The following is a 25,786-nucleotide window of genomic DNA, read 5'->3' as shown; positions in this document are numbered from 1 at the left end:
AGATCATTTTCATGAAAGGGTATGTTATATAAGTTTTACAGCTATAAGAAGAGTTAACTCAGAACTAAAGTAAAATTTGAAAATCACTTTTAATAATCCCTCCCTTCTAGGGTGGAGGGAACAGGAAACTATAGCACAGGATGGGTAGGGCTCCTCAACAGGAAAAGATCTAGAGAAAAAAAGATGACAAGAAAAAAAAGAAAATAGAATAGGAAAGGGTTCTTTCCCCTCTGTATTTTGTCTTAGCAACACTTCATAAATTCTAAAAGAAAGCAGAATCTCCTTTGTATTTTTAGAAATTCTTAAAAACAAAAAGAAAAGTTTATAATTTGACTTGTGCTGTCTTTGTAAAGAAACAAAAGTCCTTCACTATAATGCAGTACAAGTTATTTGATTTTACAAAGAAACACCAAGATCTCCTAACTGTTATGTTCATTTTGATTTCATATTTAAAAATCAATGCCATAATACATATGACTTCTATAGTTTTCTAATTTGTACTGAATTTGGGGGTTTTTCCTGAGGATACTGAAATAAATATTTCTTCTTTTCTCCTCCCAAGTAAGAAAACTGGTTTACACTAGTTTTCTACACTTTTAGAAAAGGGCAGTACCTGATGCTGTGTAAATAGTAAGGCAAGAATAAGTGACTAAATGTTTTCTTTTCCCAGTTTACCGGGTTCAAGAATCTTTCAGAGTAGAACATGCAGACACAAAGTTTGATAGCTGCATATCTTAGTGTTTTTCTAGTTGTAAAACTTTAAGACTAAATAAATGATTACTCTAGAATTTATGCAGATTAGAAAATTACAAGTATTCTTTCTACATGTCAAAAACTTATTGTATCCTTTAAGTTCCTGAGTTTTAAAATTTAGAGGTTATTTTTGAATCCTTATTCTTTGCTAACTACCTGCATTGTCTTCCTATCTACTCACTCTGATTTTATTTTTCAAAAGTCTTTTTTTTCTAGGCAATGTGAGTAGTTGAAATAACTGTTTGAAATTGGAGAATTTGAATCTCACCTCTGCTACTTTACCTAGTTGACTTTGATTAAGTGGTTTAACCCTTTTGGAATTCATTTTCCACTATCTGTCAAATGTTAGGCCAGAATCCAGATCTCTAAAATTCTTTCTAGCTTTAAAATTCCAAGTCCTTTTTCAAAATCTACTACTATGGTTGTTATTCTCATGACCTCATATTTGAATTACCATAACAGTTTGCCTTCCTAATTGGTCTACTCCTCTGAAGTTCCTAATCTAACTGATTCTATATATATCAAAAAAATCTTCCTTAAACACTGTTTCCAATGTCACCACTCTAACCCTCTTCTTGCTGACATACAAAATACTATGCTTATCTTGTGAAAATCTTTCTTAGATAACCATTCGTGGAACTTTTTTTAAGTCTTTCTGATATTACCAATTAAGCTAAACTCTGATGGCTTCTGCAGCATTTGCTATTTCTTTTGTAGAGACCTTTTCTATAATATTACTAACGAGAGTTTCCTTCCCTCTCCTTTCCAATAACAAATATTTATTAAATACCTACTGTTTGTAAAACAGTGGTCTGAGCACTGAGGGATGGTAAAATAAAGTTTATATAAAAAGCACTTTCTGGACTCAATAAATCCTAAGTCTGATATGTGTATAAGCAACTAAGAGACATCTGTAATGCCCAATATATTACATGATAAGTGAATTAGAGAAATAAATTATCCTCTGCTAATCCTTCCTCCTCTTCAAAGCCTACTCAAAACTCACCATTTCAGAAAAATCGTATTAGATTTTTCTTTGTCCTATTATAATTTTTATGTTATTGTTGAATACCTTGTTTTTATTATTAACTACAATTATATAATCTGTATCAGGAGTTTGATCTTCTGGTATAGTTTGTGTTGTGATTACTCAGCAGTTATTTCATATGTATTTATTCTGTTTCTTCCAACAATGCTATAAATTCTTGAATGTCAGCTACTGTATATAATTCCTATATAACTTTCACTTTGTTTTTGGTATAATGCTATGCATATTGGATTAATAGTCTGTTAAACTCTTGGAATAGTATTATCATAAGGAAAAATACTTTATTCTGCATACTTTATTCTGCTATTATCATATCAATTTCCTCCTGAAATTTTGCAATATTTCTTCTAAAACACGTTTGTCCAGAATAAATAGAAGTTTCTACTAGGTCCAGTCAAATCAAGTCAAATTTCCAGGAAGTTATAAAATCACATAAGATAAGAGTCAGGGAACTCTGAGCTGTCCTACTTTTTGTTTGTCCTACCTTTACAAGATTTCAGTATATCAGTTCCAAATGACAGTTACTCTATATCTCTCTACATATCTATTGATCCATCTATCTATCCCTTTGGCATTATACCTTTTAATGTTTTCTATTTCAATCTATTCAAATCTATTTCAGATTTAACTCAAGTAAATTCAGAACTTTTCTAAGAATTTTCATTTTGGCTTTAGCACAGAGATAAAATTTCATTTCCATCATTTTAAACAAAAGCTTTCTTTACCTGGCTAAGAATTTTCATTCCTGAGTGCAACAGCTTCTTTGCAGCTTTGTAATAAATGGTTTCTGGTTTATTGTAAATCATGGCGTTGCTACACATCAGTTTGAAATTATCCTGTAGAGAGAAATTTAAGGGGAAAAACACACAAAGAATACTTTAAAATTATATAATCTGTTCAAACTTCAACTCATTTAAAAACAATTCTATTCTATCTCCTTTGCATCATGAAAAAAATAATCCTCTCATTTTTCTCACTGTTCAAAGATAATCTTATATAGGCAATTAAAGTGTTGAAGTACTGATTGACAAATGAAAAGAGATACAACTTGAAAAGTAATTTAAATAGGCTACAAACCTTTTTTTTCCCTATAGAAGAATAGCCAATTGTGAAATCTAGAACTATTAGAAATCAAATATCACAAAGGAGAGCCTTTCAAAGGAAGTTTTAAGAGATCAAAAGAGAATTTTTTTTGCTTATGAGAAACATTTTTGCTAAAAGAAATTTACATGTATTATTTTGGAAAAAATATGTTTGACAAAGACAATGAAGAACTTAACATTACTTTACCAACTTTAAGATGGTTATAAGATTAATGTTTACACTTCATATTCACTTCTGGTTCTTTTCATTTTGGATACAACTGAAAGCTAAAGAGCCTGTCAATGTAAAATAAGTCATACAATCATGATAAGTGACCACAGGTAACATTACTACCTATATTATTTAAAAGTTTTGTTTCCAATGTGCATTTACTGGAGAACTTCCTGAATTTTTGCACAGTAAGGTAAGTTTCACTAGAAAATCATGTCAAGCTATAACTAAAATATTTCAAATGCTTTAAGAGTTGAAGATAGCACAGAACAGATGAAAGTTATGAAAAGTAAAGAAGAAATATAGCTCCACTTTATTTTATTTTATTAGATTTTTTCAAGGCAAATGGGGTTAAGTGGCTTGCCCAAGGCCACACGGCTAGGTAATTATTAAGTGTCTGAGGTTAGATTTGAACCCAGGTACTCCTGACTCCAAGGCCGGTGCTCTATCCACTGTGCCACCTAGCCGCCCCTATAGCTCCACTTTAAACCACAGTGAAAGTTGGAAATAAGAGGCATCTCAAAAACTGAAAACAAAACAAACAAAAAATTACATGATGCATCCTCAAAAATCTATTCCAGTTTAAAATGGATGTTTTAGTAGTGGATTCTCTTTGTTAAAGTCTGTCATTTCATTATAGACAGAAATATCCTTTAAAAAAATATGCACGTATATACATGCACACATAAAAAACAGCAAAGACAGCCTAAAAAATTTCTCTCACATACATACCCACACACACACACAAAAGAGAAGGCCAAGCAGTGAAGGAACTTGGGGAAAACTAGATCACATGCAGACAAAAATTGATTATGGCTTTATACAGTATTGTATAAATTTCATTAGTAACGAAGGACTCAGCTAGGTTGGACAAAGTCTAATGATCTCTGTGTCTAAGGTATATCTAGGTAGTGTACTGAACAGAATTCTAGTCCCAGAATTAGAAGACCTTACTTCAAATTTGGCTTCAAATACTTACCAGTTCTTGGTTTAAATTATTTAACCTTTTCCAGTTTTAAGTTTCTTCAACTATTAAATGGGGATAACGACAGCCCTGTCCCTATAGGAGGGGCGACTAGGTGGCACAGTGGATAGAGTACTGGCCCTGGAGTCAAGAAGACATGAGTTCTCAGATACTTATTAGTTGTATGACCTTGGACAAGTTACTTAACCCCAACTGCCTTGCATCCAAGGTGATTATCTTCAGTCATCCTGATTCATTTTTGGCTCCTGGATCCAGATGGCTCTTCAGGAGAAAATGAGACTGGTGACTTTGCACAACACCCTCCTCACTCAAATCCAATTCAAGTGCTTGACATGGCATCACCTCCCTGACAGGGTTGTTGTAAGGATCAAATGAGATAACCTATGTATGGTTCTTGGTACAGGGCCTAGCATATAGTGGGTGTTTTAATAAATGCTTGTTTTCCTCCTCACTTCCTAGGGTCTCCTGGAATCAATCACAGGATAAAAACCTGAGCATACTCTATCTTTTATCTTTATTCTTTAAGAGCTGCATAATAAACTTTGAGGTTCTACCACGCATCTCTAAGACTGGGCCAATCTTGCATTCTCTGCAACTTTCCATTGTACACATGGTTGGAAGAAAAGAAATGGGACAATTCTTAAGGAATAAAGGTAAGAGGTAAAGATAAGCTTTTCTTCTATAACTAGTTAGTATTTTACTCAAAAATTATTTTTAAAATATTAGAGTAAAAAGGATACTTCAAACCGGTAAGTATCTGTACAGGATCTATACAAAAGGAATTTTAAATAAATGGGGTTATGCCCTTTTACAAAATGATAATATAAGAAAAATATATATCTTCCTTCTTCCTGTGGATATCATAGGTATTTAAAAGTGAAATAACTTCAATTATAACTGTTAACAAACATATAGATCATCTTCATAGCTTTCTGTTTACTTTAAGGCTTTCCTCTAAAAATAGGGGACAGGAAGGAGAGAGATGGTATTTGACAAAGATAAAATGGAATTTAGAGAGCAATAAGAAAGAATATAATCAAGTTACTTCCTTAGATAATATTTATGGTCAGACCTATTTATTTCCTGCTTACAGGAAGATGCATGCTTTCTTAAATGATCATAAAAGGAAACGAACACTGGTTCTAATTAAATTTCCATCTGAACAACAATTTTATGTGTTTTGGTCTGAATTAAAATTTTAATATTCCTTTTTAATTTCAAAAACTGGAAAACATTTTAAAACCCATATAAAATTTTACTCTAAATAAGTTACCATGTGGTGTATTTTATCTGGTTTTCCATCATAAAGCTTATAAGAGTTTTCTGAGACAGAAAACATGGTCTTGGAAATTTAAAAAAAAATTGCTCTTTTGAACAATAAAAGGTCAATAGGAAATATTCTGAATACCAGACATGCAGATTTACCAAGCTTTAGGGTTTAAGAGAATCTAAAAGAGTGGCTCTGGACTGAATAAAGATGTCAGAGTTTTATTTTGTAACATAGGTTGGTCTCTTTCTCAACAGAAAATATAAATAAATTATAACTACCTTCAATTCTTCTATGGATTGGTAGTCATTGTTCTTGATCTTTTCTTTCATAGTACTAAAATCCATTGGGTGTTTAATGATCATAGAGTAGCCAGGAGCAATGAAATCAGTCACAGGAAATGAAAAGAAAGCACTTGGGTCCTTTCTGTGAAGATATGAAAGAGGTAATCTTATTTTTCATTTCTGCTGCAAAAGGTTCTACTGGTCCAGAAGTTGAAACTAGAGAAAAAAAGCTCTCCTTAGTTGAAAGAAATCAGAGTAAAGCAAGAACAGTTTCTTATTTAAAACTGAAGTAAAAATGTTATGTGACTAGTAAATTCATTGCTTAACAGCAGCATTCCAATATTTTATAAGCAACCTTCATTACACTACAGAGTATATGGACTAATTAATTTATTATCCTTCTACTCAAAAAAAGCACAAAAAAGGAAATAAACAAGGCTGATCACCCAGTTAATGATTAACATATATTATTCAAAGATAAAAAAAGAGCAGAGGTAATAAACATAACAAACAATATACAACTACATTCATTTCCCTGAAGGTATATCAACCATATATGTCCACTTCTACCAGATTCATAAGTAAAAATCAATATATAGTCAAGAGCATAGTTTATATAATACAAAGTAACAAATTTAATATAAAATGAATGATTCTCATCAACATCGTAAATGTGGATTACTACACATTTTTTTCTAGTCATGATTTCATGACTCCAACTATTTATAGAGCTCCCTTTAGACCTAGTCTATGAATCATATAAAAAAAAAAATATCATCACTTTAGTATCCTATTCAATTTTGATCAAAAGATGAAATTTTTACCATGGAGATTCATAACAATGTGCTATATATAGACTCTGAAGGGAATTCTCAAAAGAAAATTTCTAAGCATGTTCTAAACAATGGTATTACAACTTTGAAAAGGACAACACTTTTGAACGTATAAATTTAGGTATGTTTGTTAAAACTAAGTTATCAGTCTATTGTAACTATGAGGTATGGCATTCTTCTACTCTTTGGAGATAGAAAATGCTTTGTGCAGTAATAAAAGATATCGGTTTTATTTAGTTTGTTATGTAGTTTGGTGACAATGTCAGACTAATATACTTTTTTTGTATTTCATGACAAGGATGAATTATATGTACTGAATACTTAGTACCAAGAATTTTCTCTTGTGGTTCATGTAAGACAATTACATAGAAAAGTTAAATATTAATGCAAAATTCATGTTTTAATTAAATTTGACTATTATCTTTCTGCAAATGGTCAACATGATTTCAAAAATATAGTTTTGGAAGAATGAATCAAACCAGATTTTTTGAGTACAAATTCTGAATAGGGTTAGTATTATTTTTTAAACATGTGTTGGATTAAAAATAAAAAGTTTTGGGTTTATCCAAATCAATCTTTTAAAACAGGGCAATTATTCCTTTTTCTCCTGGAATGATGTTGAAACTTTTTCATGTGCCCAGCAATGAAAATGTTAATCAGGGCTAAAATGTGAGACTTATTCACAAAACACTCATGATATGCTGGCATTAAAAAAAATAGAAGCCATATCTTCTTATTAATAATAAAAGAATACATAAACATGCATATATATATGTGTGTATATATATATATATATATGCATATGTGAGTATATATATATATATATATATATATATATATATATATATATGTATATACTTTATTCCTGGTAGTATACTTTAACATTATTAAAATGCTTTAGATCAAAGAGATAAATGCCATTAAAAAAGCATCATTTAAAACAGTCTATAAGTTGCAAGTTAAAATAAACCAAATAGGGACATCCAACTACTCAGCAAGTTGTAGAACTTTTTTTGGTCAGGCAAAATATTTATCATCCACTTTAAAATTAAGTGAATTTGGACCTAAGTCATATACTGCAGAGCTCAAAAGGTGGTGGTTTCCACAAACTGTACCCTATATATTATGAATGTGCAATTTTAATGCAAAGTGTTGAATTACACCTTTACCTTTGTAATTGTCTCATCAGTTGATTCAAAGCCTCTTGAAGGGGTGTTTGTTCAACTTCTAACATACAAAGGAAAGAGAAAAAAGGTTTTACAAAAGAAATCAGATCAGAAGGTTTAAGTTATCATGTCACACCTTTTATATTTCAGACTTTCTTTTAGTGCCCTCAGTCTTTCTTTTTTTTTTTAAAGTTTAACAAGTGAAATTTCAAATATGCTCCAAATAGTTCCAGTTGAAAATAGATTAAAAACTAAAGCTAAAATGAAAAATTTTAATGTAAAATGTGATGAAAACAGAAAATTTTTTTTTAAACTTAGAAAAGCAAAGTTTTGACTGACTGAAATGGAATCATTTTCTCAGACCTTAAAAACTTTTCAAGCATTTTTTTTTTTACTTTTTTTGGTACTTAGCCCATAATAGTGAATTCTTGGCTCTTCCTACCTTCTTGTTTTGACAATGTACTGGTCAGAGGCTTCTCAGGGGGCAATTCTAATCTTATAGGAGTTTGACATTGAAGTTCTTTTTCTGCTTCACTCTCAACCCGATCACGATCTCTCTTTTTTCTATCCTCCTGGAAAAGAAATGTATATATTTTAGAAAGGTTTCAGAATCTGAACTATTAAGTACTGAGGATTCATAATAATTTCTAAACAAAAAGGAGAATACTAACAAAAGTAAACTAATTTTCCGAAGTCTGAAAAATGGATTATGTTGCCATCTACTGGAAAAAGGAGAGTACCACACATCAGATGTCTTTAAAGGCAGACTTGATGAGAATTCAAACGGAGTCAAACACTACTGAAATAACATAACTTCTCTTTCAGCAGGACAAGCTTTATTTTTTGGACTAATTTTTGAAGTGGAAGTCAACAAGCATGCATTTTATATAGCCCTGCTCTTTGTAGGTAATAAAATAGCTTTTTTTTAGACCTTCAAATCAAAAAGAATATACTTCTCTTAGGTTATTTCTTGTTCTAGGTTATACTTTTTTTTTTAGGTTTTTGCAAGGCAAATGGGGTTAAGTGGCTTGCCCAAGGCCACACAGCTAGGTAATTATTAAGTGTCTGAGACGGATTTGAACCCAGGTATTCCTGACTCCAAGGCCAGTGCTTTATCCACTACACCACCTAGCCACCCTAGGTTATACTCTTTATTCTAGTATTAAGAAAGGTTTTGCTAGCTTCATCTTTTTGTTTAAAATAATTTTCACCATAAACATACACTAGTAATCTCAATAAAAAAAAATCTGTATAACTGGAACTATTCATACGATGCTTTAAGGTTTACAGAATATATTATCAAATAATTCTGTAAGATAAGTACTACTGTTACAATAAACCTAATTTTATAGATCGGGAAACTAAGATTCAGACAGGTTAAATATATTGCCTACATAGTAATTAATAAACTTAATTTTCCATTTTTAACTTTATGTACTCATTTGTATCTGTAGAAATATAAAGTTAAAAAATAAAGTTATAGTCTTTATTACAAAGTGATATAAATGAGCCCAAGCTTCTTTCTTCCTGAAGCTTGGTTATGCTTCTACTGATACTATATGGTTGTAATGACTGAAGAAATAAAAATTTGGAATCTCACAAAAGGCATTGAAGAAGGGCATGGTGGACAAAAGCAAGCTGTACCACATTACAAATAAGAAATTATGGAGAATTGTAAAAAGGTTATCACTAAGGGAGCAGAATCAAGAGAACATTGTATACATTAACAACATCCTGAGCTGATGAATTATGATGGAGGCAACTCCTCTTAGCAGTTCAGAGATCAAGGATAACCCTGGGAAACCTGTTATGGACAATGCCATCCACATCCAGACAGGAATAAAAACCCCAAAACCCACAGAATCTGAATGGATACTATGTGTTCACTTTCTTTTTTTTTAAGGTTTTTGCAAGGCAAATGGGGTTAAGTGGCTTGCCCAAGGCCACACAGCTAGGTAATTATTAAGTGTCCCAGACTGGATTTGAACCCAGGTACTCCTGACTCCAGGGCTGGTGCTTTATCCACTGTGCCACCTAGCCACCCATATGTGTTCACTTTCTAAAAACTTCTCTTATGTTTTTCCTTCCCACTTCTTATTCTATGGTTTTCTTCTTTTCCCCTTATTTGTAATTCCTCAAACACAAAATGACTAATATTAAACACAAATGTACATGTACAATTTTTATTAGACTGTTTGCTACTGCAGAGAGGGGTGGGAAGAGAGGGTAGTAGAAAAATGTGTAACTTATGAATATACAAGTGGATGAAAGATGAAAAACTTTCATAACATGTAACTGGAAAAATAAAAAATATTATTTTTAAAAAAGGTTATCACTAAAAAATATAGTCAGGAAAGAATGGACTGGCTAAATAGCAAGTATAAGAGAAAATTGAAAGATAGTCTATGTACTCCACTGGCATCCAAGCAAAGTAAAGAGATTTTGAAGTTCCTTTGCATTCTGGGTGCACCCAGATAAGACCTGTTTAGAATAGGCAGGCATGGAAGGGTTACAATCTGTATTTCTGGAGAAAGCACCCACATTGATGATTTTTGACTTTAATTAATTTAAAGGGACAAACTGGGTATAAGATAGCTCCTCAAAATTATGTTAATATAGAATTTCTTTCATTATCAGGGATGGAAAATTTTTATAAGAAAATTATTAAAATTTGTGTTTCTTCTTTTGTGTTTGTGTGTATGTGTATCTCCATCCTTTGATCATTTCTCCATTAGAGAAGGACTTTTAACCTTATAGATTTCTATAAATTTTCTATAGTTGGAACTTGATGTAGGAAATCTAGATGTCATATTTTTCCTCAGTCATTATCATTAAAGGATTTTCTTAATTGGCCTATATTTTTTATCAAGCATATCTATATTGACAGAGCAATTAAGAAGAACAAAGTACCTTACATACATAATCTTTTTAGATCCTCAAAATATCCCAGGGAGAGAGGCATGCTACACACATTTGTACACCTATTTTAAAGATGAGGAAACAGAACTCAAACAGGAAAAATGACTTGCCTGTGTTCACATAGCTCATAAATGCCAGAGAGAAAATGGTCTCTTCTGAATTCAAGACCAGTATTCTCTCTAATACTACCATATTACTTCCCAATTTCCCAATAATTTCTTGTATCTGTTTTACTGTTTAAAAGGATTTCTCAAGTGATTACTTCATGCAGCATTGAAGAGAAAAACAAAAGTCTGTCTTTAAGAAGCTTAGATTCTATTGGGAGGATTCAACACATAGCAATTAAATATAACCCAAGTAGGAAATGAAAGATCAAACTCTCTGCTAATATCTGAGAATGAAGCACATTGACAGTGGCAGGAGAAAAGGAGGCAGAAATAATAATAATCAGAGATTATAAACTATGTATAGTTTGTTGGTATTCTAAATGTGAGATCCTTCTCCATTGTTCAATGATATACTACTGGAAGAAATGAATCAAATCAATCTTGATATTCTCACTACAAATGAAATCAGAAGAGGTAGTTGAAACTAAAAAGAAGGAGTGCTCAAAAGTTGCCCTTGGAAAAACATATTATTAGTCATGAAATTAGTGGAGATAAAACTGTGGTGCAAAAAGAAACATAATTTAATGAGATGCTTGGTCACTTTATCTTACAGTACTTAGAATAAAGCATTTGCAAACAGACCACCATGAAAATAATTGCCCAGGGGCGGCTAGTTGGTGCAGTGGATAAAGCACGCCCTAGAGTCAGGAGTACCTGGGGTTCAAATAAGGTCTCAGCCACTTAATAATTACCTAGCTGTGTAGCCTTGAGCAAGCCACTTAACTCCATTTGCCTTGCAAAAACCTAAAAAAAAATTGCCCATTGTTTGCTAACTTATGTTGCAAAAAATGAAGAGGTAGACAAATTCTATAAAGAATATGAGAAGGCCCTACAAATTAAATCAACATAAACTTTAATACTTGAATACTTCAATGCAATGGTGAACAGATGGAAGGACAGTGAGAAATATGTTGGAAATAATGGTTGAGAATAAGAAATTAGAGATAAGGCTCATAGACTATACTAGCACAGTACCTGGTACATAAAAGCTACTTCATAAATACTAGTAGATTCAGTTATGTGTAATCAGACTATTGTTAGAGCAAATAATAATAGCCAATATTTACATAATGCTTTAAGATTTGCAAACTATATGATACAGCTTTTTTGTTTTAAAGCATGCAGACATTTTAATTTTTTTCAGTTTTAAACTATCTCCCAACCCAATGAGAAGGCAAGAAAAACAAAACCCATTACAAATATGTATTGTCATGCAAAACAAATTTCTGCATTCCTCCCCCAAAAGAAAAAGAAAACAACCAAACACCCCAGCAGCCCCCCAAAAAAAACCAAGAAAGAGAAAAAAATACATACCTTCCACTTTCAGTTCATTAGTTCTTTAACTGGAGATATACGACGTTTATCATGTGTCTTTTGGATTTGTGGTGGATTATTGTGTCTAGTTACTAGGTCTTTCAAAATTGATTATCTCCGCAGTTTTTGATTCTTTGAAAGAACCACTATAAATATTTTTGTACATATGGCAAAATCCTTTTCCACTTTCATCTCTATTGGGTATAGTCTTAGTAGTGGTATTACTGATATGCACAATCGCTTTTTTGAGCATAGTTCTAAATTGTTTTCCAGAATACATGGGCCAGTGTACAGTTTCCTCAGCAATCATTAGGGTTCCTTTTTTTCATACCCACTCAAATATTTGTGATTTTTTAAAAAAATTTATTGTATCACAGTCAATTTGATGAGAGTAAAATAGGATCTCAGAGTTATTTTTTAGTTGCATTTTCCTAATTATCAGTGATTTGGAGCATTTTTTAAATGTAGCTAATGATAACTTTGAATTCTTCCTCTGAAAATCTTCTATTCACATCTTTTGACCATTATTATGGTCAAAGTTATTATGAAAAGTGACTAATTCTTATAAATTTGACAGTTACTTACAAATTTTAGAAATGAGACCTTTGTCGATAGAAATTGTTGCAAAGTTTTCCCCTGGTTTCCTATCTTATTTTAATCATCGGTGTGTATTTTTTTTTGTTTTTTGGATTTTTTTCTTGCAAGGCAAAGGGGTTAAATAACTTGCCCAAGGTCACATAGCTAGGTAATTCTTAAGTGTCTGAGACCAAATTTGAACTCAGATCCTCTTGACTCCAGGGCTAATGCTTTATCCACTATGCCACCTCATTGTCCCTGTAGTTTTGTTTGTGTAAAAAATTTTTAAATTTATATAATCAAAATTATCTATTTTACCTAAAATGAACCTCTAGAACTCTTGTTTGGCCATGAACTCTTCCTCTATCAGTAGATTTGACAGGTAATTTCTTCCTTGCTCCACTAATTTGCTTGATATTCTAAGTCAGTATCTAAATCATATACCCATTTTGAGCTTGTCTTGATATATGGTGTGAATGTTGACTGATGCCTAGTTTGCCATATTACTTTCGAGTTTTTTCAACTAGTGAGGTCTTGCCCCAGCAGTTTAGTTGGGTTTATCAAACATTATATTAATGTGTTCATTTGGTTCAGTATAGTATTGTATTCCAAATCTGTTTCCCTGATAAATCTCTCAATTTCTTACCCAATACCAAATTATTTTGATGATTTCACCTTTGTAGTACAATTGGAGATCTAGTACTGCTAAGACCCCTTTCCTTCCCAATTTTAATTTTTTACTGACTCTTTAACCTTTTCAATTTTATTTGTGACTTTTTTTTACTCTAGATGAATTTTGTTATTATTTTTCCAGCTCTATGGAGTAATTCTTTAGTGGTCTGATTGGTATGGTACTAAGTAAATGAATTTAAATAGTATTATCATTTTTGTTTAAAATTTTGTTAAAAATCCTATGAGTAATTTATATTCTTTATTTCTTTGAAGAATGTTTTATAACTGAATTCATGCAATTCCTATGTGTATCTAGACAAGTAAACTCCCAAATATTTGATACTTGGTAGATGGTAGTCAGTTTAAACGAAATTTCTCTTCTCTAACTCTTTCAGCTGTGTTTTGTTGGTAATATACAGAAATGCTGATGACTTGTGTGTGAGTGATCCTGATTATGGTTCCATGGAACTTGAATTCTTTTTTCTTGCTACTTTTATTATTTGCTTCGGACCTTGGAGTTCAGGATTTGGGGTTTCATATTCCTGGGAGTTTTCATTTTGGTAATATTTTCAGGACACTGGTAGATTCTTTTGATTCCTACATTGTCCTTTGAACTTAAGATTATCTGGGTAGTTTTACATTATAATTTCTTGAAATATGCTGTCTAGGTTCTTTTTTTGCATCCAGGTAGTCCAATGATTCTTATATTATTTCACTTCAACTTATTTTCATGGTCAACTGTTTTTCCTATGAAATATTTCACATTTTCTATTTTTTTCTAGACTTTTTTCCTGATGTATTCTGGAATCACTAGTTTCTGTTTGTTCAATTCTAAATCTTAAGGAGTAATTTTTTTAAGCAATGTTTTTGTACCTCTTTTACCATTTATCCAATTCAAATTTTTAAGGTGTTATTTTCTTTAGTCAATTCTAATTTTGAGGTAGTTATTTCTTCATATTTTTGTACCTCTTTTGCAAAGCTGTTAATTCTCTTTCTATAACTTTCTTTTATAGCTCTGATTTCTTTTCCCATTTTTTTCTCTATAAATTTTATTTGGTTTTAAAAATCTTTTGTTGATTTTGGTTTCAAACTTCTGTCATCAAAGAATATGCAAACAAGTTGGTTCTTTTTTGTTCGCATATTCTTCCAGTCTACTTATTGACTTTGGATTTTATGTGGTGTTGGGCTCTGTTGGCCTAAGCTTCTCTTTTTATATCCTTTTTGCTGTTTTCATATCTCTGTTGAGCAGTCTGAAAATTTCCAGTACTTCCAAGGTAGTGTGATCTGGGGTAGAGGTTTGTTCACTGCCCCTAGCTTTATTAGTTCCTGACCCAGGTTTGGGTCTGCTGAATTGTGTGTGGTTGAGTTTCAGACACTTTTACTAGAATCAGTTACTGTTAATCCACTAGGAAGTTTCGAGTAACTAAATAGCTTAAGTCCTCTTTGGTGTTGATTTACTGCCCTGATTATTCTACTGGGTCTAAAAGGTAAAGCTAAGTCTCCATTCTGCTCTTGGGATCAGAATCACAAAGCTAAGCTTTTGAAACTTGTTTCTTGCTCTGTACATAAAGGCCTCTTTTGTTCATCACTACTCTTCCTTCTTTCTGCCTTGGAACTGTGACCTGGAACTGAATAAGAGATAATAGAGTTGCCTATGCACAGGTTCCTATGACTAGGGGTCTGGTTCAAGGGTTCCCTACAATCTCTTTCTTTTCTAGAGCTTCTTGTTCAGCCTTAACTCTACTACTGTCCTAAGAATACTAGAATGCTCCTAGTCACTGCCATTGCTACATTCCTGGCCAATTCCTGCCCTATTGCCTTCATACTTTTTTATCTTCCTAAACTGCTCTAAGGTTGGAAAAAATTACTGTGACTTTTTCTTGGCTTTACCGTTTGGTTATTTTTGAGACAGTTGTGGAGGTATGTTAAGTGAGACAAAAATATTGACTCTCACTTAGCTCTTTTTGACATTCATTATCTTGACATATATTGATTCTCACAAAAATTCTGTGAAGTAGGTATTACTATCCCCATTTTACAGATGAGTAAATTGAAGCAGAAAGAAGGTAACTTGCTCAGCATCCCCCAGCTTATAAATGTCTGAGGCAGTTTGAACTCAGTTTTTCCTAACTCCAAGCTCATCTCACTATACTTCCTGAGTGCTGCCATGAAAATCAAAATTAATACCAAAATTAGAAGATAATATGTAGTTCATATGACAAAGAAAAAAACACTTGCTCTAGGGACCGAGGACTTATATTCGAATACCACTTTTGACATTTCCTGTTGAAATCAATTAACCTCTGAGACCCCAGTTTCTGTATTTCTAAATTGAAGGTGTTGAACTGGATGTCATCTGAGGTCCTTTACAATCCTACATCTATGAAACAGCCTGTAATTTAGCCAATTATAATCTGACCTATATAAACTGCCTATATCAAAAAAAACCCGAATAGGATAATACAGGATAGGAAAATATAGGGGAAAAAGGTGATACTGATACAGGCTATTACATTTACTAAGGAAATTTAATCCATACAAGAATTAAAGGGAGAGGCATCCAAGTGAGCACAGTGGATAGAGCACCGGCCCTGGAGTACCTGAGTTCAAATCTGCCCTCAGACACTTACTAATTACCTAGCTGTGTGGCCTTGGGCAAATCACTTAACCCCATTTGACTTGCAAAAAAAATACCTAAAAAAAAAAGAATTAAAGGGAAAAGAAACTGGCAACTTCTCAATCACCCTGATAAGTAGACAATGATAGTTGTCAAATGCTAATATAAACTCATCTGTAAATTAAATATATAGGAAGGTGGTAAAAGAGTATGATAGCAGTATCTCGTTAAAAAAAGCATGACAGTAGAGAGAAAACAAACACAAATTTATAGAAATACTGATAAAAGATCCAATTATGTCATATCACCTTTAAGGAGATATAATTTTTGGACTCTAATATCCCAGTTCCTAATATGACATACAAGGAAACAAAAAAGCACCAGAGAAAACAAAGAAAAGAACAAGTGGCACAGTGAAAATATGTTTAAAATATGTACTGGAGATAGTAAAAGTCTGAGTGTTGAGGGAATAAATTCTCAATAAATTTGAGAGAGAAGAGGCCATCAAATAGTTGGAAAAAGTCACAGACCTAAAAAGACAGCTGAGAAAGATCAATAATTATTGATTATTTATTTTTCTATTTCTTTGAAATCTTTTTTTTTTTTTTAGTTTTTTCAAGGCAATGATGGGATTAAAGTGATTTGCCCAAGACCACACAGCTAGACGATCATTAAGTGTTTGAGACTGGATTTGAATTCGGGTTCTATTGACTCCAGGACTAGTGCTCTATCCACTAAGCACTCTAGTTGCCCCACTACACTACCTAACTGACCCTCTACAAAATCTTTAAGAGTATAATTTAAGCAAGGACAATTTATATCAAGGCCATCTTTGATGAATGTTCAAGAAGGGAAAAGGCAGTTTTTCCATTAACATTCTAATGAACCTAATAACTTTATAGTCAAATGATGAAACTGAAGTATATGGAGAATACAAGATCCTAATCTGCATATTTGCTGATAGAAAAAAAGTTTCTAATCTGGTGGAATAAAACATCACCTTAAAGTTCTCCAGTAAAGTATATCTCTCATGCACACGTAATTTTAAAGCGATCTTGAAATTTCTAGCAGAAATAACTTTGATAACCATAATTATCAAAGGAAAAGTATATCAAGCAAAGCATAAATGAAGGAGACATATGCTTGCCAAATGTATTTTATCACTGACATTGTGCATATTGAACATATAGAGAAAATGCCTAACAATAGTGAGGTTCCCCTGATCTTCCTGTTTGAGGATAACATTATACTGGTTTTATTAAGTTCTAGAACACTTCAAAGGACACTCAGAGTCACAATCACTCCAAAAGTTAGGTGAACTGGAAAACTAGGAAAAACCAAATATATGAAGAACTTTGTTATCTAGACAGGGGGTGCAAAACTAGTAGTCTCCCCCAACCCCTAATACTTCTGCAAAACTCTCTAGAGTGTATCTTGAACTGTACTAAAATGTAACTGTGAAATGTTTAACAAAATAAGAATTTTATATTATGTTAATTTATGATTTTCAAGTTAATATGTAGTACACAGGGGTTCTTTCTATTTGAGTTTGATATCACTTATTTAGACTATAATATGCAGTTGGTTAAACAACCCATAGATCATGTCCATCAAATACATATGTGTGTGTGTGTGTGTGTCTGTTTATGTATAAACACACACACACACACACACACACACACATAAATGAGAACTTGAAAAGATACTATAGACAATGACCTGAGGCCCTGAATTGAACAGGATAATGCCAGTGGATTAAGATGCGTATAGGAAATTAGGAAGTGCTTTTAATGAGCTTGAACATTTCACTCAAAGGTCTATTAGATACTATATGTCTGCAGGTCAAGGGAAGACTGCTAAAGATTTAAAGTTACAAGTAGTTCAAAAGGCAGTGTAAAACTAAGTAGTGAATAGACTAGCCGCAATATATTACTAAGAACTGCTCAACAATTTGAAATTATGTCCTGCAAGTATTGTATACTTACGTATACTCTCTGACCCAGCTATAAAACTAAGTAGTGAATGGACTAGCTACAATATATCACTAAGAACTGTTCGGGGGAGGAAAGCAAGATGGGGGGGGGGGGGGGAACTGTAAAAGAAAAATCTGAAACTCTGTCTTACAAATACTATACTTATGTACACTCTTTGACCCAGTTATACCACTTACTTCTCCTTTACCCCAAAATCAATGAAAGAGGAAAAGAATTCAAATGCACACAAATATTTAGAACAGTTTTCTCTTAGAAGTCAAAAACTAGGAAATGACTAAATAAACAATGATATATAAATGTAATAGAAAATATTATTTTTCCGTAAGAAATGACAAAACAGACAGTTTCGGGGAAAATTGGGAAGATTTCTATGAACTAAAGCAGAGCAAAGTGAATAGAATCAGTAGAATAATCTATACAAGGATGCCACTATTACAGAGAAAAAGCAATATTGAAAGAATCTAGAACTTCTATCAATTCAATGATAAACCACAAAAATCACAAATATCTACTTCCAGAGAGGAACTTAAAATAAACATATTATTTTTGGACATGGTCAGCATGGGAATTTGTTTTGCCAGATAATGCAGTTATGCATCTAGGGCTTCACTTATTATTTCCTCAGTGTGAGGAAGAGAGTAGTAGGAGGGACAGATTAGTAAAAGAAAAAAAAGAGATAAGTGATTGAAAAAGAATTATGAGTAGCTATGTCATCAAAAAAACATTTTGAGAAGCTTTGCATTTAAAAATAAGCCCACCTAACACATTAATCTTATTATACTGCTTATTTTGGTTACAAATAGATGTATATTACATTATTTTTATCTTATCTCTAAAACTGGTTTACATATTAATAAAATCATGATGAATTTTATCTATTTTATGCCACTATGTTATCTGATGTCTAAATCTTAAGTCAAATATTAACTTTCTCAAAATGTGCATAATTTTAATATAAGTCATGTCCTAAAAATGTCTATTTTAGGTCAATTATAAATCTAGATTTTTAATGAGCTATGCAAGGAATACTGTGAGGATAAAACAATAGATGTAAAAAGGTTTTGAAATGTTACAGGTACTACAGAAATTTAAAGCAGAGGTATTATCTTTAAGAGTGAAGACAACTAATAAAAATCAAATAGTTCCTGATTTCAAGAAGTTTGCATTCTTTTTTTTTTAAAAGGTTTTTGCAAGGCTATGGGGTTAAAGTGGCTTGCCTAAGGCCACACAGCTAGGTAATTATGAAGTGTCTGAAGCTGGATTTGAACTCAGGTACTCCTGACTCCAGGGCTGGTGCTCTATCCACTGAGCCACCTAGCTGCCCCAAGAAGTTTGCATTCTAATGGAAAGAGGGAGACACCATAGTCATGGATAAGAAAATACCAAACATACACAAAGTAAATACAAAGTAATTAGTTTTAAATTAGTAAAACTTAAATTAGTTTTAAAAACTAGAGGAAGGAAAGGCCTTCTGTGGGAAGTGGCATTTGAATCCAGCTTTAAAGAAAACTAAAGATTCCAAGCAGCAAAAGTTGAGGAAGAGTACTTTAATCATAGGAAGAGTCTGTACAAAAGCATATAAGTAGGAAATGGAATATTATATAAAGAAAATATAACATTAGCCAGTTTAGTTGGGGAATTTGTAATCTTTTTTTGTGTTATGGTCCCTTTTGTCAATTTAGTGAAACCTAAAGAATATTTTTAAATGCATAAAAATAAAATACATTAAAAAAATGTTTGTCCTACATTTTCGAAGAAGACCATGACAGCAAGAAGGTGATGCCAAGACACACACGGATTGGATTTGAGTGAGGGGGTGCTGTGCTAAGTCACCAGCCTTACTTTTTCCTCCAGAGCCATCTGGGTCTAGTGGTCAGATATGAATCAGCATGACTAGAGATGGCCCTAGATGTGAGGCAATCATGATTAAGTGACTTGCCCAAGGTCACACAGCTAGTAAGTGGCAAATGTCTGAGGTTGGATTCAAACTCCTGTCCTACTGACTTCAAGATCAGTGCTCCACCACTGACTGTGCCACCTAGTTGCCCCCTCCAAAATACATATGATTAGAAAAGAAAATGAAATAAATTATTAAAATATTTTAAAAAAGTAACTTCAAGGACATCTAGATTAAGACTCTATGGTCTAGAAAGATAGGTCGGAACCAAATTGTGAAAGGTTTAAAAGACTGAACAGAGGAGATTGTTTTTTAATTCTAGAGGTAACACAGAGGTACTGAAGCTTGTGAACAGAAGAGACTAGTGAGAGCTATGCTTTAGAAATAACAATTTAATAACTGGGTAGTAGATGGATTGGAGAAAGAAGAGACTGGAGAGAGAGGGATTAATTAAGAGACTAAGTCTCAAACTAGAGTATATATCTGTATGTGACAAGTAGGGATGGATGTAAAAGTTATTGAAGCAGAACTAATAAGTCTTGGAAATGGGTTAGATGTGAGGAGGGGTGTGTGTGAGGTTTTCCCAACTAGGTAGATTAAACACTTCAAAAGAAGGGTAAAAGCTCTAATAAAAGGATAGAATTAAGAATATTACAATTTACATAATTTTTTAGTTTGAGCAACTCTTTGAAACATATTTCAAGTTCTCATATCCAGCATTTCTAAGAAGCAACCTCTTCCAGTTCTAATATGCAATAATTTATAACTAGCATGGTAGATATTTACCTACTTTTACTCAAGATTTATTATACTTTAGTGAACCAATAATCATCACCGTCAGTATTCCCCTCTTACAATGCGTAACTTAGTCCTCCCATGTCTTCTTATCTTGTATGATTCTTGTCCAGATTCTGTCATAAATTCTCTACAGAGGCGCTACCCAAAATGCTAGAGATCTTCCAGCATTCAAGCAAATATAAAACTTGGGCTATTGACTTGTTTGTTATTCCTCCCTCACTCACTCTATCCTGAATTCCTTCACAAAAATCTGAATCTGATTTCTCTTTATGGCATGGAGGCTTCCCTAGTTCTTGAAGACTATGCTAGTTGAGCACTATATCAGGTAACTTTTACAAAGATAAAAAGATTTCTAGAGTGGTCCTGGAGACAAACTATATTTGTTAAGGACCAGCCTGGCTACATATGGAGAAATTCATCATCAGTAGGTTGACTAGTAGGTGATGAACAATCTCTAAGAGTAACCCATTAAAAAAAAGAAAAAATACAGAAAGGTCTTAAGTATTACATGATCCCTTTCTACTTCAACAGTGATTAAAAAGGGACAGAGAGTGATAAGTTTTAAGAAGACTGTATAGAAATCTTGATGGTTTATATTCTAAATCTAATGTCCAAGATGCAGACATACTAGAATTAAACTAGTTCAAAAGTTCTTTTTTTTCTTCAGTTATTTTCCTGGTTATGTCCAACTGTTCGTTGGGTTTTTTTTTTGACAAAAACATGAGAGTGGTTTGCCATTTCCTTCTCCAGTTTGTCCCCATTTTACAGATGAGGAAGTGAGGCAAACAGATTAAGTGACTTGCCCAAGGTCACACAGATAGTAAGCATCTGAGGTCAGATTTAAACTCAGGGAAATGTTACTGGAGTTTTCTTGGCAAAGACGCTGGAGGGGTTTGCCATTTCTTTCTCAAGAGACAAAAAGAGGTTAAGTGACACAAAGGTCACAAAGCTAAGCAGTTTCTGAGGTCTTCATGACTCCCTTTAAAGCTCCACCTACTTTACCAACTTTGTTGCCTTTTGCATCAGTAAGAAGTGGTGAGATTTCTAAGAAGCTTGAGTGTTTTTTACCTTAACAGCAAGTCATTTTCCAATGTGCTTTTCATTGTACCTCCGTGAGCCTACTTTTGCCTTAAATCATTAGTGTATATTTTGACTTGGTTTAATGTTATGTTCTTTGTAAAAGTTCATCACTTCATCTTTTGTAACATCTTAGGATATATCTTAGGACATATGTTACAAAGTTATTTTCATGCAAGTATCTTCAAGGTGGTCATTTTGCCAAGAAAATTCCATGGTTAGAGATTCTTAGGGTCACAGAGAGCAGGACACAACTGAATGAATAACAACATAAATGCAAAGAGTAAAAAAAAAAAAGGGGTTTTTTGACTGAAGTTATTAATTAAAACTTCTAATTTTCTTCAAACCTGTAATAGCCAAATGCCTTCAAATAGGGCAATGATATATAATAGTACCTTACATTGATAAACTACTAAATAGTTGTTATAAAGAAAAATTATATAGATTGTGTCTATATATAAAATTAAAAATGAAAACAGGACTGACAACAAAATAGGAGAATGTTTTATAACAGAAAAATCTTGAATTAGTAATCTGGTGAACCAGATTCTAATGCAACTGCTGTCAGTAATTGGTTATGTCACCTTGGGCAAACTACTTTACCCCTTGGAGCATCAGTTTTTTTTTTTTTTTAGGTTTTGCAAGGCAAATGGGGTTAAGTGGCTTGCCCAAGGCCACACAGCTAGGTAATTATTAAGTGTCTGAGACTGGATTTGAACCCAGGTACTCCTGACTCCAGGGCTCGTGCTTTATCCACTGCGCCACCTAGGCGCCCCTAATAGCATATTTTCAGTTCCTATGATCTTTGTCATTTGGCATTATAAACAAATATTAAGTACATAATGCAACTATGATAAACATGACACAGAGTAGACTGAGGGAACAAGTGGTGAATTTGGAGTTCAGAGAACCTGAGTTTCAACTTCAGAACAGTTTATTATATGCATGACCTTGGACAATTCATTTAAACTCTCTGGACCAATTTCTTCATTTATAAATGACTGTACTGTATAATGACTGTATAAATGACAGGGCTGTACCAAATTAAGACTGAGGTCTTATCCAATCTAAATCTAAGATACTATGTATGTATATTATCAAACATTTGAAATAAATTTGAAGTGTTGTGGAGTCTATTAGTTTTTTTTGGGGGGAGAAGAAAAACATTGTTAAAGCTCATAATGATGAAGCATATTAAAAATTTTTCCTTGAAACATTTTTTAGAAACAAAAGTGGACTCAAATATTGAAGGTCATAGTTTTAAAGATGCTTTGGTTGATCAAGAGCTATAAGTTTCTGAATGACGATTTAAATAATTGAAGTACCCACAGAAAATCAGGAAGCTTTAACCAGACAATAACCTATTTAATGAAGTTGTGGACACAAAGAAAATGAAATAAGTTTGGCAATTTGCAAACTGCCAGTTTTCCACTCTGCAAACTTTTAAAGACACTTACCTTTACTCTTCTCCGTTTCTTTTCCTTTTCTTCCCCTGGGACCTGTTTTTCTCCTTTCTTCCTCTTTTTTCTCTTTCTGTCTTTATGTTTCTCATGATCCGTTTTGTCATCAAAGAGGCTTGAATCATGTCCTGAGCTGCCTGTGGAGAGCTCTGTGACTTCGTTCCCTCCTACTTTCAGTACTAACTTCAAAGGTTTTTCTACATATTCTTAAAAGGGGGAAAAAAAGAATGAAACAAGAGTAAAACTCCAAGCTGCTAAAGAATTAAGCCAGATGCATTAAAAATATAATTTGGGGGAATGGCTGCCATTCTTCTAGGCAGCAGTTTGAGTGTGTCTAAGGTTTATGCAGTTTGATATAATTTTTTTTTTGCAAGGCAATGGGGTTAAGTGGCTTGCCCAAGGCCACACAGCTAGGTAACAAGTGTCCGAGGCTGGATTTGAACTCAGGTACTCCTGACTCTACCGTTCCACCTAGTCGCCCCATTTTGTATGCTATTAATAAAATAATTTTGTGTATTATTAATAAAATAATCTTGTATGTTATTAATAAAATAATTTTAGGGGCTGCTAGGTGGAACAGTGGAGTCGGGAGTACCTGAGTTCAAATTCGGAATAATGACCTGGCTGTGTGGCCTTGGGCAAGCCACTTAACCCCATTGCCTTGCCAAAAAAAACGAAACCCTTAAAAAAAACATACAAAACCAAACCAAGTGTAAGGCAATAAAATGCCCCAGTCTTTGTCAAGCATGCACTTTGAACCATGAATTCCTCGGTTTTTCTTTACTATCACTAGTAAAGTCCGGCTACCGCGTCTGGGCTTGTTTGACTACATTCACTCATCGGCGGGACTTCCCCGTGGCACACGAGAAGGGGCAGCGGCGCCAGGGGGCCCGGCCTGGCTCTGCCCTGGGGCAGGCGGGGCGCGCCCGGCCTCCTGGGCAGGGCCGCCCCGCCTCGGGCCGCGGGGTCCCAGCACGCAGAAGCCGGCTCCGGCCGGCCCAGTCCGGCCGTCCCCGGTGGGGCGCGCTGGGGCCCGGCCTTCTCCGCCCGCTCCCCGGCCCGGCCCGCGGGGCCTCGGCTCCTCCGGGCCTGGCTCTCGGCCGGACCCCCACAAGCCCTGACGCAGCAGCCTCGAGGGGCCCGGGCCGGCCGCGGCGGCTCCCCGCCCTTTTTCGTTGCCCCCGCGGGCCCCGCGCTGAGTCGGGGGTCCGGCCCGGGAGCTGGCCGCCTCGCCCGCCCCGGGGCCTCCCGGGCCCCGCCCGCCCCGGCCCGGGCCGCTCACCCTCGTAGAGGTGCTTGTCTGACTTGTGCTTCTTGTGCTTCTTGCCCATGTCGGCCCGGGCCCCAGAGCCCGCCCCCCGCGCCAGGCCCAGGCCGCGGCGCTTCCGGCCCGGGGAGCGGAGCCCCGGAGCCGGCGGGAACGAGGGAGGGCCGGAGCGAGAGCGAGGCCGGGCACCCGGAGGGGCCGGCGAGGCGGCAGCGCGCTGGGCCAGAGCGGCAGGGCCGCCCCGCGCGCGGGGCCTCACAGCGCCCCCTCGCGGCCGGAGGCCGCCCTTCAGCCTGCCTGCCGGCACCTGGACCAGCGGGTGCTGCCCCGCACACGCGGGCCACCAGAATATTTCACACCTTCGTTCTAGAAGAAGGCCACGACGTCAAGAAGAGGATGGCACGACGAGCGCATGGATTGGAGTTGAGTGAGGGGGCGCCGTGCCGAGTCACAGCCTCACTTTCCCCTCTAAAACCATCTGGGTCCAGTGGTCACTTATGAATTAGGATGACTGGGGATGGCCCTGGGTGCAGGGCAGTCAAGAGTTAAGTGACTTGCTCAAGGTCAAGTGTCTGAGGCTGGATTCGAATTCCCATCCTTCTGACTCCAAGGTCAGTGCTACCTAGCTGCCCCATGATGTGTGGGCAGGATGGTGCCTTGGAAGGGGCACCCCCAGCAGGCAGAGAAACTAAAAGGAGGGGACTAGAGAAAGCTACCTGACTTCAAATCCGACCTCAGACACTTAATTACCTAACTGTGTGGCCTTGGGCCAGCCACTTAACCCCATTGCCTTGCAAAAAGAAAAAAGAAAAAAAAATGAAGGTGAATTAAATTATTTAAAAGGTAAATGGAAGCTCTATGGATAACAAGAAGCTTGGCATAACAGCAAGAGAGCTGACCAAGGAATCAGGACAACCCAAACTCATTCCTTGCCCCCGATATATACTGGCTGTGTGACTCTGGGCAAGTGGCTTGATCTCTACTGCCCCAAGTAATTCTCTAAGACTAGAAGTTTCAGAGAGGTGGCATATCTGCACTGGTAGAGGGAGCTGCCTCAATTGGAATTCCTTATACAGAGAGCATCATTCAGTTTGTACACACTAAGCATCTGCTATTGTACCAGCATTGTGCCAAGCTTTGGAGATCCAAAGAAAAGTAAAAGACAGACCCTTCTCTCAAGGGTCTTGTAGTATAATGTGAGAGACAACATGAAAACAGCTATGTCCAGTCAAAATATAACCTGGAGGTAATCAACAGAGAGAAGAACTAAGATCTGACCCAAAACAAACAAATAAAATCCTGGAAATAAGTCCTGGAAAATAAGTGTTCTATTTCTAGCTTCAATTTCCTTTAGTGGTTTGTTGTCTGGTTAAATTAA

General features: G+C 34.9%; 1 protein-coding gene across 2 annotated transcripts in view; it reads right to left on the bottom strand.

Annotated features, from left to right (window-relative positions):
- The window catches only part of BRD7 (bromodomain containing 7), a 53,596-nt gene extending 28,988 nt beyond the window's left edge, over positions 1-24,608 (bottom strand). For both annotated transcript variants that reach the window (XM_074211368.1, XM_074211367.1), the window contains exons 1-6: positions 24,424-24,608; positions 23,139-23,347; positions 8,093-8,222; positions 7,654-7,711; positions 5,649-5,793; positions 2,527-2,637 (exon numbers count right to left, since the gene is read on the bottom strand). In XM_074211368.1, coding sequence (XP_074067469.1) covers positions 2,527-2,637; positions 5,649-5,793; positions 7,654-7,711; positions 8,093-8,222; positions 23,139-23,347; positions 24,424-24,472 — 702 coding nt within the window. In that variant the 5' untranslated portion in view covers positions 24,473-24,608. The remainder of the gene's footprint in view (positions 1-2,526; positions 2,638-5,648; positions 5,794-7,653; positions 7,712-8,092; positions 8,223-23,138; positions 23,348-24,423) is intronic.
- Between the last annotated feature and the right edge of the window lie 1,178 nt (positions 24,609-25,786).

Source organism: Macrotis lagotis, chromosome 1 (genome assembly GCF_037893015.1).
Source record: "Macrotis lagotis isolate mMagLag1 chromosome 1, bilby.v1.9.chrom.fasta, whole genome shotgun sequence".
Lineage (NCBI taxonomy): Eukaryota > Metazoa > Chordata > Mammalia > Peramelemorphia > Peramelidae > Macrotis > Macrotis lagotis.
This window is presented reverse-complemented; position numbering and strand designations above follow the sequence as displayed.